We start from the raw sequence: 19,284 nt of genomic DNA, 5'->3' as shown, positions 1-19,284 counted from the left end.
ACCTTAAGATGCATGCACTCAAAGCTCTCCTCAGTATGGAGAACATTGATATCTGTGCAGTGACAGAAACCTGGTTCAAGGCTCAAGAGAGCACCCCAGCACTACCAGGTTATACCTCATATCATGCTTTTCGGCCCCAAAACCCGGACCGAACCACAAAAGGAGGGGGAGTTTCCATATTTATCAAGGATATCCACACCTCCAGGTTAGTGGCATTGCACAAAGTATCGGAGACCATCCATGTGCAACTGACAGTGGGCAAGACTGCTTTTCAGTTTATAGCATCCTACAGACCACCCTCTCAAAGTCAGGAATCCCACTCGGCTTTCCTGAAAACATTGGAGTACATGAAGATCTCTCCGAACCATTTTGCACCACCCAAGATGTCATTTGAAACAAGCAAAAGGCTATTCTGAAAAAAATAACCTAAATGCAAATAGGAAATTCAAGTGAGACACTAAGTAATTTCTGATAAACACTTCAGAATAATATTTGCTCACAGAATGATTCAAAATACCTGACGTGTATTCTCACCAAAACTGAATTTTCTGACAGACACCCTGATTTTCTGACTCAGGAAAATTCCTGATGGTGGCAACCCTACCCCTTACATGACTGAAAAGCATTAATAAGTAACCACCTGTAGTGGCATAGAGGGATAAAACCCTTATTATGATCCAAGTGACCTGTGTTTGATTTGTGGCATGACTGTCTGTTGGGGTTGGCTTGGTAAGGCTATATATGCCTAGTCTTAGTAACAGGTCTGTCTCATGTTGCAGTCCTTTGAGCAATTACAGTAATTTGTCTGCAGTCCCAGATTGTGTTTGACTCACCAAGTCATAAGTGGTATCCTTCCACAGCAGGTAAGCAGAGGTCCACATAGACATGAGGAAGGGTGGTAGTCCTTGCAGAGTTGTGCGTCACATGCCCCCCACATAAGGACAGTATGTTATAACATAGAGGAAAAATGCCATCGTTTGCTGGGAACATCACTGAATGCCCACTGTATTACAGTCTAAGTTCTGCAAATGAATCATCCAAATACATTACAGTATGTGATACACCTTTTAAAAACCTTTATGTAGTTTTCTTAAATACAGCAGGTGTACATATTTCTTAATACATATTTACATGAAAGTCTTTACTGACTTAGGAGAATAACTCTTCACGTCAGCTTTGGCCGGCTAAGAACTTGCTGTATTCAACTGGACGTATAAGAGAATTTAAGTACCTTTATCTGCACTTTTTTTTCAAAAAATACAGTATTTAAATTGATTTTAACTGTGTTTCAGGAATATTAACTGAACTGGAAGTTAGTCAGTGTTTGCTGAATTTTGTTATTTGCTAATAATTACAGGTGTGAGGGTAGCCACATTCTTTGATTTCCTGTCCTTGCCTATTTAAGTGGTACAGTGTGAAATATTTTCTGCTTAAAAACCTCACCTTTGGCCGGCTAAGAACTTGCTGTATTCAACTGGACGTATAAGAGAATTTAAGTACTTTTATCTGCACTTTTTTTTTAAAAAATACAGTATTTAAATTGATTTTAACTGTGTTGCAGGAATATTAACTGAACTGGAAGTTAGTCAGTGTTTGCTGAATTTTGTTATTTGCTAGTAATTACAGGTGTGGGGGTAGCCACATTCTTTGATTTCCTGTCCTTGCCTATTTAAGTGGTACAGTGTGAAATATTTTCTGCTTAAAAACCTCAGCTTTGGCCGGCTAAGAACTTGCTGTATTCAACTGGACGTATAAGATAATTTAAGTACCTTTATCTGCACTTTTTTTCCAAAAATACAGTATTTAAATTGATTTTAACTGTATTGCAGGAATATTAACTGAACTGGAAGTTTTGACTCTGCTCTTCAGTTAGTCCCACCCACCTTCCCTGTTTTTGTTTTGGTGTTAATCTTAGTGGCCTTGAAACTGCCCGCCCCTCTTGTAAATTTGTGTTTGGATACTCCTTCTGGGCCCATCTCATTTGCTCACTCAACTGAGTGCAGTGAGATCATATTCTGATTTCAGGCACTCCTACTCTGTACAAAGAGAGCATCTGGAAAACAGAAAAAAAAAATTTAAGCTTGTTTCCTGCCTTTCCTGTTAAGTGGTATACACTATTTGTAGGCTTCTGAGCCCCCAAGCCCTTCTGTGTTGGAGGAAGCCTTCTAGCTTAGTTTTTTTTTTCTTATAACTAGCCAGTTTTCTAGTTTCAGCACTCAAATCTGTTTCTTTGATCTCAGCACTTGTTCAGAAAAAAAAAAAATTCCATCTGCTTTTACTGTACTTGTGTTTTTACCTACTTTATTTTACTTTTGCATCATCTTAAAAGTACTCAATTGTATTTATTACTGCTTGGTGTAACTCATTCTAAGCCTTTTGGTTTAAACACTTGGGCTTTGGATAAGTTGTTTTGCACTGAGAGGGTTTGTGGTCTGCACTGTAGTGGCAGAACAGGTAGCTTACATCCTTCTAGCTTGGGAACTGCTGATTGAGGGCTCAGTGTCTGTTATTCTAAAAGTGTATTAATTCTGGTTTAAGCACTTGGGCTTTCAGGCCAGTTATTTTACATTAAGAGGTTTCGTGGTCTGTACTCTTGTGGGAGGAGAGGCTGGACTCTGCCCTTCTGAGCTGGGAATTTCTGGTTAAAGGCTTATAGTGAATGCATATCTGAACTGCTTCTTACTGAAGTTGGTGCGCCTTGTTTGCTGTGGCATAGACTGGATTCGGGCCTGCTGGATCTAGCTTTGTTTGTGTAACTTGAGCACTAATCCAGGCATTCTCTAAAGTATTCAATTGTATTTATTACTGCTTGGTAGTAACTTGATTAAAGTGTAGCTATCATTCTAAGTCTTTTGGATTAAGCACTTGGGCTTCAGACCAGTTGTTTTACATTAGGAAGGTTTGTGGCATGCACTGTGGTGGCAGGACAGGTAGCTTTCATCCTTCTAAGTTGGGAACTGCTGATTGAGAGCCCAGTGTCTGTTATTCTTAAAGTGTATTAGTTCTGGTTTAAGCACTTGGGCTTCAGGCCAGTTATTTTACATTAAGAAGGTTCGTGGTCTGCACTCTTGTGGGAGAAGAGGCTGGACTCTGCCCTTCTGAGCTGGGAATTTCTGGTTAAAGGTTTATAGTGCCTGAATATTTGAACTGTATCTTACTGAAATTGGTACACCTTGTTTGCTGTAGCATAGACTAGATCCAGGCCTGCTGAATCTAGCTTTGTTTATATGCTTGTTGTTTGTTTGCTTGTTATTTCCTGGAACGCTAATTCCACCTAATACGGCTTCTCAGCACTTCTGTGGATCACTAGTGATATCTGCATTGCTTACTGTACTTATTTCCTTGTTTCACTTGAAAGAAAGTTACTGTTTGTCATTTTGCATTTAAGTTACCTGTAACACATTGCACTTAAGTTACCTGGCACTTGCTCACTAAAGCAATTATATAAGTCAGCACTAAAAATTAAAAGCACTACACCCTCACTCCCCACTGGCCCTTGTTTTCAATTATTAAGGAATTCCCAATATTATTCTAGCATGTCCAAAGGTCAGTTGTCAATCTCCTTTCCAGTCCAGCTGGTGAATCTGGGAATCTTGAGGCAATGTTACAACTGCCTCATGTACACAGACAACCCTCTCCTCCTCCCAACAAATTCCAACACATGTGAGAGATGCAACCATATAGCCAAACTGGAGGCTAAGCTCTCTCAACTCAGTACTGGCATAACCAGTCAGGAGGAGAAGGAAACCACACTCACTACAATTCCAGTCTCACACAGACCTACCACGACAGCAAACCAAACACATAATCACACAAAAACATACTCGGAGGCTCTAAATAAAGATCTGCCTAAGCAGCAGAGACCTCCAAAGCAGACACCCAAGCAACCGCTACCGCAAAACTAAACACGTGCAACACATATCTCACAAAGCCAGAGTGCCGAACAGTCACAGCCCTTAAGACTAAACAACACACCTGATACACTTGTAATAGGTGACTCTATCATCAGGCACACTGACATCCCACTCACCAGGCTGAACAAGGAGAGGGTCACGGTGAGCAGCCTGTCGGGTGCTAGGATCCGCCACATAACACAAGCACTCAGGTCACTCCAAGGCAAGTACAAATATGACTCAGTCATTGTCCATGCTGGTGTGAATGACCTGAGACGTATCTCCCTGGACTACATGAAAAGAGACATAAAGGAGCTCTCTGAGCATGTAGCCCAGGCCGGTATGACCCTGACCTTGAGTAGCATCTTACCCTCACCAAGAATGATGGCACAATATGAAGACAAGATGCTCAATTTCAACAATTGTCTTAAGTATTGGTGTCATTCAAAGGGGATCCAATGCCTGTCAGCCTGGGATGACATGCTCGACAGGCCATGATGCTTCGCTAGGGACGGCTTGCACCTGTCACCCCTGGGCTTTCAGATATTGGCAAAGGCTCTTGCTACCCCCATAGTGCCTTTTTTAGGCAAGGCTCAAAAGACAAACCCACCTCCATAGGTATCACAAGGGATAAGAAACTAGGAGTAATGCTACTCAACGCCAGAAGTCTAAACTTCAAGATGCACGCACTCGAAACTCTCCTTAGCATAAAGAACATCGATATCTGTGCAGTAACAGAAACCTTGTTCAGGGCTCCCAAGAGCACCCCAGCACTACCAGGTTATACCTCATACCATGCTTTTCGGCCCCAAAACTTGGACCGAACCAAAAAAGGAGGGGGAGTATCGATATTCATCAAAGATACCCACACCTCCAGGTTGGTGGCAAAGCATGAAGCATCAGAGACTATCCATGTGCAACTAACAGTGGGTAAAACTGCCTTCCAGTTTGTAGCCTGCTACAGACCACCCTCCCAAACCCAGGAACCCCACTCTGCCTTCCTGAGAACACTGGAAAATATGAAGGTCTCTCCAAACACCATTATATTGGGCGACTTCAACTACCCAAACATAGACTGGGAGCATTACTCTAGCTCCAACACCCTAGCCCAAAGGTTCCTAGAATTTATAAACTCAAATGCTATGGAACAACTTGTTACCACTCCCACAAGAGGGGAAAATATACTGGACCTGATCATCACCAACATGGGGACTCTATGCTCCAGACCAGAAGTGTGTCCCTCACAGGTAAGATCAGACCATAAACTAATCTCACTGGATATTCACATCCCGACCCCACCCCCTGCCCAGAAAACCACAGTGAAAAATTTCTCTAAAGCAAATTTCACACTTCTCAAAACCGAGGTGGAATCCTTCAAAGCCCCCGGGCCTGTGGAAAATACGGCCCAGACCGCAGAATCCTTTATAAATGCATTCTATGAACACCTTCAGGAATGCATGGATCATCGATCCCAAATAAAACCAAGACCCAATCGTCCAAAGGCAGACGTCCTGTCTGGTGGACCCCAGCCATAAACAAACTATACAATAGAAGGAGGAAGCTACTAAATGATAGAGCAAAATCCCAAAAAGGAAAGGCATCACTGATTAGTATTAGCAAAAAACTACGGGCACTCATAAAATTGTCTAAGGCCAGCTTCAAGAGAAAAATTGCACAGGACACTAAGGATAATCACAAGGCTTTCTTTAGTTATGTTAGGAACCTGGGTGGTAATTCCCAGATATGCTCAGAATTAGTCCAAAATGACAAAAAATACACAGAACCCACAGACATTGCCAACATCCTAGCTGACAGGTTCAGCGCAAACTTCTCCCCCCCTCCCCACCAAAAGGAAAAATATCTATCCCAGCAGAGTGCTGCCCCCCTGACATTTCAGATGCTCAGGTAAGAGCTGCCCTCTCCAAAGCAAAAAACACAGCATCAGTGGGACCAGACGGTGTCCCGGGCTGCATCCTACATGAACTCCAAGAAGAGCTAAACTCAAACATAAAACTACTGTTCAATCTCAGCCTCACTACAGGATATGTGCCCAAAGAGTGGCGTACAGCAACAGTGGTCCCTCTCCATAAAGGTGGTGCCTCAACGGATCCTGGAAACTATCACCCCATAAGCCTGACTAGCTTGGTCTGCAAAGCTATGGAAAGGGTCATCATGGACCTCATAAATAAAGATATTGAGGACCTACAGACACTGGATCCTACCCAGTTCAGCTTTGTTAAGGGCAGATCCTGCCTCTTAAACCTGGTTGATTTCTTTGAAACAGTCACCAAGGCCATTGACGAGGGGAAGGTGGTCCACACAGCCTACCTGGACCTCGCAAAAGCCTTCGATACAATACCCCACTCGGGCATTATAGATAAGCTCACCAGCTTAAATATAAACCCCTATGTCACTAGATGGATTGCAAACTGGCTCAAGGACAGAACCCACATGGTTAGAATTGCTGGAGCCATGTCAGACTCCAAACCAGTTACAAGTGGCATCCCACAAGGCTCAGTCCTAGGACCTCTCTTGTTCGGTATATATTTCTCGGAGGTACAGGCCAACACAGAAGGACTGTGGCTGACCAAGTTCGCAGATGACTGCAAACTGGGTGCCATAATCGACTCTCCAGCCGACACAAGCATCCTCCAAAAGGGCCTCATAGAAACAGACAACTGGTGCCAGAGCCATGGCCTCAAGCTAAATGCCAAAAGTGTATAGTCATCCCTTTGGCAAAACAAAGTGCCCACAAATTACCACATAGGTGGTAATCCATTAAGTACAGAAGAAGTAATTAGGGACCTGGGGTCCCAAGTTGATAGCAATCTCTCATTTGACAACCACGTGGCCAAAGTGGTTAGAAAAACATTTTATATAGCCCACCTAATCATGAAGGGATTCGCATTTAGATCAGGGGAGGTCATCGTGCCTCTTTACTCATCCCTCATCAGGCCCATAATTGAGTACAATGCCCCTTTTGGGATGTACCTTACCAGACACCTGCAGCAACTGGAAAAACCCCAAAAGTACCTCACCAAGAGGATCAAAGGGCTCAAACAGATGCCATATGCTGCCTGGTTAAAGAAACTCCAGCTCTACTCAGTGGCATAACCCCTGTTCAGAGGCGATCTGTGCCTGACGTATAAAGCCATGTCCAACCTGGAATTAAGGGACATGCTGCACCTCAGAAAATCCAAATCCCATCGAGCTGCGCGCTCGAGAGACTTGAACCTCAGCACTGAAATAAATAGGACATGCTGGAGGGACAGATTCATAACCCAGAGGCTCCCTTCACTCTGGAATAAAATCCCAGTTCAGGTTAGGCAGAGTCCCTCATTGACTCTCTTCAAGAGGAATCTTGATGAGTGGATGGGAGATCGTAGGTTTACCCCGGGTATCACTTCTGTGTCACTGTTAGACAGAGGCACAGTATACTAACCTCGAAAAAGGGCATAGCAAAATAAATTTAAAATGGGTGGCGAAAGCCAAACACATTCTGGCTAGGCTTATAAATGCCCTAGGGCAGATAGCCTAGTATGAACCTATCTGTTGATAATCATAACTTGTATTTTTATAGGTGAGTGCTAAACTAGCTACTCTTGGGAACAAGTTAGCAACTGAGCCAAGACAATTTCATTTCAAAGGTGAGAATCCTCCCTGTAGCTTGTGTTTATGAGGCAAACACCTTGACCATTATGAAAAGTCATTTGTTTGTTTCAAATGGCATTCTGAGCACTGTGAAATGTGACCATTAACTGGTGTGTCTTAGAAAATGTCTTAATCTACAACAATACAAAGACTGAAGTCGCATTCCCAGGACAAGTAACATTATTTTAGGATGGTTTGTATACAAAAATGGGGACACTGCTAGAATGGATGTAGTTTGCCATTAAGATAAACAACATAGTTGCATTTAAAATGGATACAGTCCAGCTAAGTGAAGTTGACGAAAGAGAAGTACTAGCAGTTATCTGCAGTGATGGCCAGAAGACACACAAGATTATATGCATACATATAAAACCTGTCATGGCATCAAACCTTCTAACCACCACTCTAGATGACTGAAATGGATTTTAGTGAAATTACACTGCTAAAGAGATTTCAATATTTGTTAGAATAGCCAGAAGTAGATACCAATAATGATCCTGTCTCAATTTATAGTATTTGTCACACTAGCAAACACTCTTATTCACTACCTAGCATTTTTCATGAGCTGGAAATACACTCCTCTTCTAATAAAAACTATCATCAGAAGTATTAGAAATTTGAAGAAACGCCTCTAGATGATAAAGTGAAGAATGAAAAGTCAGCTGACTGGATCAATACTTTATAACTTGCCCACAACTGATATGGCTTTAGAATTCTTAACAAATGTACTTAGAGATATTAGAGACACACGTTCTCTCTTGAGCCATTGCATTAAAAGTTCATGGCTATGAAACTAATTGTCAAGCAAGGTGCTAGCTGGGCAACCTACAAAAAGTGGAAGACATCCAGCAGCATATTTTACTGTGCCATGAGAAATTAATACAAATAGTAGGTTAGACTGGCCATACTTTTTTAAAGTAGGACTTCTACATTTCATCAGCCTTATGATAAAGCCTTTAAGCCATTTGGGAAATAAGCAAGCTTACAGTGATAGTCCATTCTCCTAAGAACACATCAATAAATGGCCGATACTTTCTAATCATGCATTTAAATTATTACTGAAAAGCTTATGCAAAGAGTAGCTTTAATGCCTGCTCCTGTAGGTATTATTACAGCGTTTGTCTTTAAGCTTACAGCATTCTGTACAATTAGGCATATACTTACTAGATTTTAAAAAATGAGGAACAGACTCCATGGATAAGCTAAAAGCCAATGTTCTTTGAACAAAATGGCCCTGTACTGCCTGTCCACTATCAGTACTGCTTAATGAGAGGTTTAAGGAAAAGTGTGGTTTCTAATCTGCAAGTGCCTCAATGCAGCACCTTGTATTGTTTTGTTCAGCAAATGGCTATCGGTATTTGTGTGTTAAAATTTGAAATAAAAGTTTTAAATTAATTCCAAATATCTGTAATCACTGTAGAAGTAAAGAAGAAAAAAGTATGGATACTGACAGGTTTGAACACTGTTTTATGATAATGGGGGTGGGTGGGGGAGAAGCAAATAATAGGACACTGGAATGGCTGACAGGCAGGGTTGCTGGGGGGGCAGGGGGGCACAGATCCATTACCCTTCCTAAGGTCCCATTTGACCAAGATTTTACTCTGTTTGTATGTATTCTCCTGCATATGTTTCAGTATAAAATCAGTTGTCTGATAAACTGTCCTGTTTAATTCCCTGAATTTCATTTATTGTATCCACACTACTTCCAGTATCATCTGTAAAGCTTATAGGCTTCCCCTCTATATTCCCTTTTACCAAGAAAGAGTTAGCTTTTCACATATTCAAGCTGTGCACACTATGCAGAGGAAATGTTTGCTTCAGACATTGTGCACTTCCCTGCTGTGCAATAACTTTTTATGAATAATTTGTACTGCACTTCCTTTCAGATTTTATCAACACAGACACTCTAAGCAGCTTTTATTTTCATTTTTATAGGCTCCTGCTATATATCAAGGTGTGCCAAAAAGATAGCATTTTGATTTCCTAGGTTTGCAATGAGCAGCTTTGTACTGTGTCCCAAAGTGCTTGCAACACACATTATCTTTTCTGCAATTCACATTTTTAGGACCACATCCTTTTCACTTCTGTTGTAATATAATATTACATATTACTTTGACTGAACTTTTATATGTTGTGTATTTTTAATGCTGCTTCTATTGCTAAAGTGATAGTTATGGCATTTTCAAATGTTTAGTTATTTGAGCGATGTTGAACGGCTCTTCAATGGTGTGTTTAACTCCACGTAATGCTTCTTAAACCTGCTGCACTACGGAGACACACAGTTACACTAGCTTTAAGAATTTTTGCAGTATATTATAAATTCATATTTAAAACTCTTAGCAGGTGGGCGGTACAGTGGTGCAGCACTTGGCATTGTCACCTCACAGCAAGAGGTTCTCAAGTTTGATTCTCAGCTGAGGTACTTTCTGTGTAGAGTCTGCACATTCTCCCTATGTTTGCATGAGTTTCCTCTGGGTGCTATGGTTTCCTCATGCCTTCCCAAGACATGCTGCAAGTAGATTGGACACTAAACTATCACATTACGTTGAAAATTACATGTTGTTTTATTAAGCTTATAAGATTCATGTACATTTTTTCATCGTGGCAGGAACTTGCCTCTAGATGATTGTCACTGTTGAATTTGATACCCTGACTCCATGTGCAAAATGGGGAAAAAGGGGTTGTAGATGAATGGATGGATTCATGTAGATTTTTTTACTAGGCTTCCCCTGGGTACAGGATGTGTTTCATTAAAATGTACATTACAGCTCCAGCCACACTTGACCAAATGTCTCTCTCATTTTTATTCTCACTTCCAACACAAAATTAAAAAATGCAAAAAACTGTATAACGCTAGCAAATAATGTAAGTGACCATGTTATGTGTGCAAAACAGTGAAAAAAGAAACATTTGCCTCCAGAGAATAAGTCAAAAAGTTTTGAAATGCTGAAGCACTCAAGTAGTAGTAAGATCTGTCCTGATGTTAAAAGCAGCCAATGAGATCTGAGGATAGGGTTGTGAAAGTTGCATTATGGGAGTGAGGGGAGAGCTTCCTAATAATGCCAGAAAAGACTCACTGTGTAGCAACCACTCCCTCATTTGTGATCTCACATTCACTGAATAAATAAATAAAGTATAAACAAACACAAAAGAAAAACTCATCTTTTTTGAAATAGCCATCCTCACAACTTCAGAGTTAGTGTTGAAAATCCAAAATACCATCTGAGACCAATTAACAGCTGATGCACTGAATGGTCAACACTCCAAGAAATTGTCAAAACGTATGCAACACTTCCAAGTGTTCCAACGATACCAGATGGGGTTCTAGTGTTCCCCTTAAATTCAGATAGTATGCCCTGCATTTTTGATGCAAGTTTATACACATTTATACACATTTGTTGTGTTGACAACTTAAACATGCATGGAATTATTGTCTCCAGCTTCTTAGAGGAGCCAAGTCATTCAAACTTTTCATATACTTAAATTTTCATTCTTTCATGACAAAACATTTATAGTACTGGAAAAATTCTCAGACTTACAAAATAAAACTTTGTAGTTAAGGTGAGTAAGGGCATTTTCACCTCTTCTCACAAATACTCTTTCATTTTATATGTCAGTGAAATATTCTTAGACTGTTTTTACTCAGATTCATGTCCACTAGACTAGAACATTGCCTAGAATGTTGAAAATTTTAGAATAAATTGGTTAAACTAATTTACTAGGGCAATCCTTTGGCCCTGTACTTTAACATTTTGCTAAACTGTGACCATCTTTCAGTTGGTTTATTTGGGAGTGGGGTGTATGTATGTCTATATGTCTATCTATCTGCATGCATGTGTATACTATATATATATATGTGTGTGTGTGTGTGTGTGTGTGTGTGTGTGTGTGTGTGTGTGTGTATATATATATAGATGGGGGGATGGGAGAAGGAAGGGAATCCAGGGGATATTTGTTCAGGAGCAGGAAGCCAAGGCAAAAGGATATGACAGGGGTAAGTTCCAATATAGGGAAGGGAGGCAGAAATGCATGTGGCCAGACTGGTGACAGCAGACAAAACCACAGACAGAGAAACGGAAAGAATCAGGTATCGAATGAAGGACCATGACTGGCCAGAAGGGAGGCTGAGAGTGAGGAAGGAGAGCAAATGGCAAGAAGAGAAAGTGGTATAGGAAGTCAGAGGCTAGGTAGTTATAATCAGGTGAAATGCATAGATAAGCACAGACTAGGTGCTGCAGAAAGGACAGTATTACTAGTGACTCAAACACTAGAAGCATCAGATAGGGGAGCAGGGAAAGGAGGATGAGGCTGGTGAAGGTAAGCATAGTCCCATGTTGAATCCTTGCCAGGACAGGCCTGCCAGTAACCACACTGTTTGCACAAGGAGAATGAGGCCCCAGATATAGTGGTCCAAGTGAAAAATAATGAGCTGGTGGGAAGAAGCAACGGTGAGAGCCTTTGATGGGATGTCAGCATTAAGCATGCACTTGGCAAGTTTACTAGGAGTCAAGAAAGCGATACCCCTAGCAAAAGCTAGTAATATGAGGAAGGAGATGATTACGTAGTTGAAATGGTGGCTCATGAACTGAGGCATTGAGCATGGGAATGTATAGGAGGCCAGAGCATGGAAGATTTGGATCTGTTCAGCCTGAGTAGACTACATCTCTGCCTACATAGAGCTGCACTGCCAAAACAGGGGCTGAAAAATAGATTAGAGTGATTTGCCCTTAACCATGATAGGGGTGGGTGAACACTGAAGGAATTGTATGACTACATGGGCATTTGCAAGATCCAACATGGAATCAGGGCATCAAGTTCCTCTGTGCCTAGTAGGCCCTGAGCTTTTTTCCTGACCTATGAACTCATGAAACTCATAATAGAGTAAGAGAGGAAAGAAAGTGGTAGTAGAGCTGGTGGAAGTCCAAAGAAGAAGAAGAGGAATGGCCAACCTCTATGGGAAGAAAAGGAAGGAGTACTGGAGGGCATCACTTTATCTCTGGTCCACTCTAGTTTCTTTTCTGGTCTACCTCAATTTTTGTCAGTGCATGACAAAGCCACTTACATGCTTGCAAGGCAGATATTTGCTTGTTTTGTCATAAAGTGTCCAAGATAGAAGTTTTACAGCATTAGGCTTGGGATAATCTGCAGACTAGAAATCGGAAAATGTAGACTGGCTGACAGCTCATGGAAGGCCAGAACACCTTGCTCTAGGCACATCCTGCGCTTTATTATCCTTTTAAAGAATACAGGCAGTGGTAAATGAATACCAGTCTCAAAAGAGGCTTCTTCTAGGACATAACATCAGAACATTTCTCTTGTGTTACTTGTAAACATAATAAGTAAAGCTTTGGAGGTGATAAGATCCTATCACACTGAGTATAAAACACTTGAGTGCAGATTTCATCAAATGTAAAGACGTGACACTACTGTGGAGCAGAAACCTGATTTTTCATATGGTGCTAGAGACAAATTTCAAAACTGCAGTTTACCGAAGATATCAGATTCTATGTACTCACTGGAAATCCTGGAAACCCTCTTGCACCTGGTTGACCCTGGAAAACAAAACAAAAGTCATTGGACATTGGAATGGCACATCTTCATTTTGTTTTCACTTTGCAGACAATTAGCTAATGTGTAGTCGCAACTCACAGCTATGTGGACAGATCTAGTACATGTGAATAACAAACTGTTACACGAGGTAAAACCGAAAACAAGCTTAACTGCAAACTTCAATGACATATTCTTTTAGTATAATTATTTTTCTTGCTGAATTTTAAATAAATTTGAAAAAATACATGGAAAACATGATGAAATTGACTTTCCAATATGCCATATACTTTAAGGAAGAATCCATAGTCCCAGCCACGACATTAGGTTACACCTTTTTAGTAATGTCTCTCTATGTTTAACTTTATTGCCAAGTTCACTTAGAGGTATCAGTATGTACTGTATGACTACAGGTTTTCTGTTCCTCTGCTTTGGAAAATCGGGATACTTTCCTTTTTTGTTTTCTTCCTTTTGTGGTTCCCTACTCCAGTAGTAAATGGGTGCAGAGACTACTTGTAACTTCAGTCCTAAATGATTTGTCAGAAAATCACAAATTTTATGAGGAACAAACTAAAAAAATATAAGGGAAAAATGTGGACATTCTGCAGATTTCTGGACGTTTGAGCGGTATGCGACTTAGACCTGTGGCAGTGGATAACTAGTAGGCTGTACTTGAATCTCTTTTGCTAGCGCTGCTTTGACATCAATATCTTGGTCACTCAGTGATGTTACATGACTGCTCTCTGATCAAAAAATCTGGTTTGTCACCCTTTTTGGCATTTGGAAATAACTCATCATTTCTTGTGGAAAGAACCTATGTCATTCATTTTGCTCTGGTTAAAGTTTTGATAAGACTTCCATATCAGGGTGTGACTTTGGGTTTTATTTGACTCACTAAAACTTGGGTGGTAGGATTTCATCATGTGGTAGCGGTTTTCCAATCCCTTGTATGACCTAAACAGAGATGCACTCTGGGGTGAAAGTTCCCTTTAGCACATCCTACATTATATATTGTGACTTAAATAGTTTAGTCTTGTCAAACACATGCCTATTAATAAATAGTTAATTTTCAAATATTATATCTTCACATAATCCATACTTTGAACCTAGCTACATCTCTTTGGATGATGTACAGGTGCTTTTCATCTTTCTTTCTGGAAACCAAAATATCACCTAGATAACAATGTGTGTTAGAGATTCCAATCTAACACCTAATGCAAACTTCACTGCATATTGCTAATGTCTTGAATTTTTTATAGTGTTACATGAAAATGTTCCCACACTGTCCCTTTTTAATTAATAATTTTATACAAGTTTACTGTAGTCCAATTTGGAGAAATACGTGGCCATGAACATGCTTTGTGATAAGTAATTATAGTCAGTACAGTACACACATCTACCTGCATTACTATAGCAGCAACCTGACTTTTGACCACCACGTTGCCTCCATTGTACAGAAGGCTTTCTACATGGCCCACCTCATAAATAAGGGTATTTCATCCAGGAACAAGGAGGTCATAACGTCCCTGTACTCCTCCCTTATCAGACCTATTATCGAGTACAATGCCCCCTTCAGCATGCACCATGCCAAGCACATGCAGCAGTTGGAGAGACCACAGAGGTTCCTGACCAGGATCTCAAGCATCTATCCTATACAGATAGGCTAAAAGCCCTGTACCTCTACTCAGTTTCATACAGACTGCTCAGAGGTGACCTGTGCCTGGCATACAAGGCCATTTCAGACCCAGCCTTGATGGAGTTGCTGTATATCCATAAGACAAACTCCACTCATGCAACCCACACACAAGGCCTTAACATGGTCTGTGACATTAATAGAACTTGTTGGTTGGATAGATTTGTGTCCCAAAGACTCCCCCATCCATGGAATAGGCTCCCTCTCCATGTCAAGCAGAGTACCTCTCTAGTAATCTTTAAGAGGAACCTGGATGACTGGATGGGAAACAGAAAATATACCCCTAGGATCCCACCTGTGTCCCTGCTGGACAGGGGAAACAGGTGCTGACTTTGAGGGAACATGGGTGAAATTCTTGGCTAGGCATATAAGGGCCTCCGGGCCAATAGCCTAGTATCATCCTATGAACCTATGAACATATCTTGCAATCAGGAAAGAAAAAATTCTTCTGAAGTGAGTCACATATGGGAGTCAGTGGTTTCTGTTTGTTGCAATGAGGCTACAAATGGAGATAAGCATGCATTTGCACAAGATGGTACAAGTGTTTTGGAGAGACAAAGAAGGTAAAAATTAAGAAACAAAAATAAAAAGAAAATTCATGTAATCTGAATAATTTGGTACACTGATGTAGAACTGAAGACTCTGGTTGAGGCTGCTGGTACTGAGAAGAATTTGATATCCTTGCAAATTGAATTCATCCTTAAAATATTCTGCTTTTCATAGGTTTATATGTAAGTGCTAGACTAGCTGCCCTTGCTGGCCATTTTAGGCCCAGCCAATTTCCATTTTTGGTACTTGAATTAACCTAGCCCATTTGGTGTGAGATTGGCCTTAGCCCATCCCATGGTCATTAACTATACACTACCCATAGTGATAATACCTGGGATTGTACAATAGATAATTTGTGGGGAACCATGTATGGGATAAAGCATTTCGGATATGTCTCGTAGTCTGTTTCCCATCCATAGATCCAAGTTTTGTTTGAATGTGGACAGGGATGAGTTTTGTTTTACATAGATGGGGAATCAATTCCAGAGCAACAGTATCCTCTGCAAGATACATCTATCCCTCCAAACCATTGTTTTGATGCTGCAGAAGATGTTTAGATTCCTAGACTAAGTATTTCTGATGCTATGTAACTTCCAATCTTACTCCTTTTAAAATTAACCTAGGCCTGTGACACCTGGGCAATTCCAAGTGGTACTTATATTGTCTTCCTTTTATCCCTTCTTTTTCATCTGCACATGTAAATATTCTGATATAAAATATATAATTAATGTTTTTTTCTATTTTCATATAAACATTTTAAGAGAGCATATACTTATGTAGTGATGTATATTTATGCACTCTGGTGTTGCTCTCAATAAAAAATAAATGCATCGGCCATCTCATATACTTGTGATAAGTGTACGCATCGGCTTTCTCGTATACTTGTAATAACCTGAGCTCAGATGCTTGACTTCTTATTTATATATTACTGTTGTATTTGTTCAGTCACTGCTGCAACTTTAATGGTAAATAGGGAACTTAATACATATATACAGTGAGTGTGTACTTTTTTCTATCTTTAGCTTCATTGAAAATGACCATGTCCATTAACCAAAACATAAACTAACAAAGAAGTAAATAAATAGCAGTGTACGAGAAGCAAGAGGCATGACACAAAGTCTTATCTGGTTAAGGAAGGATGAGTGTTGGCTCACCTTCTGTAACTCAAAGGGTCTTGCCGCATGTATAAGACTTTATCCTGATATCACTGGTTTTACTGTTCCTTTAAGACAGGATTTTGGTCAAAACTGTTCTGCAAATGGAAACAGTTAGCAGTAGTGAATGGTACAGAAAACTGTGATGCAGTCTTTGCTTGGAAAACAATAAAACATGTTACACCTATGTTTTTAAGTAAAGGTTGACGGCTGATAAGTATTCTAAACAGTGACTCATTTTCTTGAAATGTCATATAGACTGCGTGGCCGCATTCCTGTTTTTTGTCATTGTTGTTCAACCCTTCCTTTTTGATTATGTGATAATTTATTTGGGCAAGTTATTTTCCAAACTGGCCATCAGTGTGCATTGAGTATGTGCGTGTGCATCCTGTGTGGGACTCTGAACTTGTGCAGGATTAGTTGTTCTGCCTTTTGCCAACTGAGTGTCAGGCTGGGCTGAGTTTCCCCATGTGATGCAGAACCTGAAAACATACTCATCAGAAATGAAAGAATTAATTTCTCATATTAACAAGTGTAGCTCATCTGAAGTCCAGAACAAAGTTTGTAACACTGGGCTGTATGATAACATTTGCTGTGAATAATATACAGTGGTGGCCACCTCTCCTCAGATGATTATGTATGTTCAAACTGTACTACCTTCAGCACATTTTTGGGTAGAAGCTCCAATAGCACCAAACCTTGTAAAGCAGCAGTACAAGTCAAGCAGTAGGAATTACCTGGCTCATGGATATTCCGTAAGTAAGCCTCGCTAGTATTTATCCAGTACTGTGGCTGCCAAGTGCTGGACTAAGAGCACTTAGCTGAAATGCATATTTGCCAAAGAAGAACACTGTAGTTTGTGTTTGCCTTTGTCCTGAGGTAAAGTGACCTCAAACTTAATTTTGTTAAGTCTGTGGGTCCAGGATTAAATCCACCTGTATGGCTATAGAAGGATTGCCCTCACAGAAGAAGTCTTTTTGAAAACCAAGCTAACTTTTTAATGAAATGGTTTTCAGTGGACTGCCATTGATCTCATATGTCCGTGTTAACATCTAATGTATTCAGGTCCCTTATCAACAATATGCCATTCATTTTTGTCTGCTGCATGCCCATGATTAGGAAGCCCATAAATAAATCCTGCTCTTAAGTGTGTTCCCTATAGATACCTCTAGGGTACTCTGCAATTTGTCTTCCCTACCTGTTCACCAGAGGTGTAGGAAGGGTGGGGCAAAAGTGTCAGCTGTCCCGGGTGCTAACTTATATGGGGTACAGACACCAGCAAACACCAAATCAAGTTAAATGTGCTATTTTGTAGGAATAAAAAGTAGCTTGCAAATGTTTTTCAGCTACTTTTCTGCTTCAAGCAATGAGCCTGGCTGCTTCTCACCCACCTTCAGCTCAGTAGAAACATTTGTGCCCCCATCTTTATTTTTTTTTGTAAGGGATGAGCCACAAGCACCACCCCAAAGAACTAGAATTTTTTGGGATGATCCTCAACTTGACGTCCACTCCTCCACCCATTTATTCTTTGGTCTTTAATTTGGAGGAGGTGATGGTGGGGTGTCAGATGAGGGGGTGTCAAATGTCCTAGCTGCACCTCTGCTGTTCACATCCAGCACTGCTGACAATGCATTTACAGTGCTCTTCCTAACTGCCTTTGCTGGTACATTTGTGTGTTGCAAATCCCAGCACATTGACATCCCAGCCATCTTACATTATTGGAACACAGTAGAGTCCTCATGTGCTTGAAGTGACTGAACATGGACTTTGTGAGAAAATATATGACAGTCAGTAAAAGGAAATGAGTGAGGATGTATACAGGCGGGAAAAGGAGTGAGACATGTATTAAAGCATTTACTTAGTGTTTACAAAACACCCCATGAGCTCAGGTGGCAATCACAAAATTCACTAAGGAAGCTAAGAACGAAGAGAACACATAAATGGCTTAGTAGTTACCAGGTATAAAGCAGTAAAACATAACAGAGAAGATGAAGGATACAATAAAATCTTCATTCAAAGATAAAAAAAAAATGATTACATTTTTGTGCTTCAACTTCAGATACCCTCAAGCACTATCATGCAATACTAAACAAAGTAGCTTAGGCTGCACATTGTTGCACTGTTTTCTCATAGCAAAATGTTAACTGGTTCGGTTGTCACTTAGGTTGCCCTCATTACAGAATTTTTGTGTTCTCCCTGTGTTTATATGAGATTTCTCTGAGTTCTCCAGTTTTCTTACGCATCTCAATTATACACATTAGGCAGACCGGCCACTCTAAATTGTCTGTAAATGTGTGTGAGAAAAAAGGTCGACAATCTACTTATACCCCCCTATTTGCCTAATAAAGTTTGAGGATGGCATCATCTGCTGCAGGAGACTGATGTGATGAGACAGCATCCATCATAACTGTTTCAGAATGCATTCGGGTAGTACAATTGTACCTTTTATATTCAAAAATACCATAGAATTGTATCCATTATTTAACTATATGTTCAAAGGTATAAATAATATTAATTACAGAATAATACAGAATTGTACAGGTATTTAAAACCAAAGTGAAAACAATACCCCAAACATAATTAATGGGATAAAATGTGTCTGTCAGTCTAAGACAAAGTCATACTGCACAAATATGCTGAAGTGTAAACCTAGAACTGGTTATGTAATCGTTTTTCTAACTTATTTACACCCACCTCTCTCTCTCTCTCTCTCTCAGTCAGGAAGTACTTAATGTAGGTCATAACGTTCCCAGTGTGGATGTATTTTTGTCAATGTATTAAATTATGTTTCCTTTTC

The 19,284-nt window shown here is 40.3% G+C and overlaps 1 protein-coding gene across 1 annotated transcript in view; it reads right to left on the bottom strand.

Annotated features, from left to right (window-relative positions):
- LOC122788737 (collagen alpha-1(XIII) chain-like) overlaps positions 1 to 19,284 on the bottom strand; it is a 396,594-nt gene that overhangs the window by 151,638 nt on the left and 225,672 nt on the right. The window contains exon 4 of the mRNA XM_044055630.1: positions 13,061 to 13,096. Coding sequence (XP_043911565.1) covers positions 13,061 to 13,096 — 36 coding nt within the window. The remainder of the gene's footprint in view (positions 1 to 13,060; positions 13,097 to 19,284) is intronic.

Source organism: Protopterus annectens, chromosome 14.part0 (assembly GCF_019279795.1).
Source record: "Protopterus annectens isolate FY-2018-M chromosome 14.part0, PAN1.0, whole genome shotgun sequence".
NCBI classification, from domain to species: Eukaryota; Metazoa; Chordata; order Ceratodontiformes; family Protopteridae; genus Protopterus; species Protopterus annectens.
The sequence above is the reverse complement of the archived record's forward strand: the minus strand, read 5'-3'. Positions and strand labels throughout refer to the sequence as shown.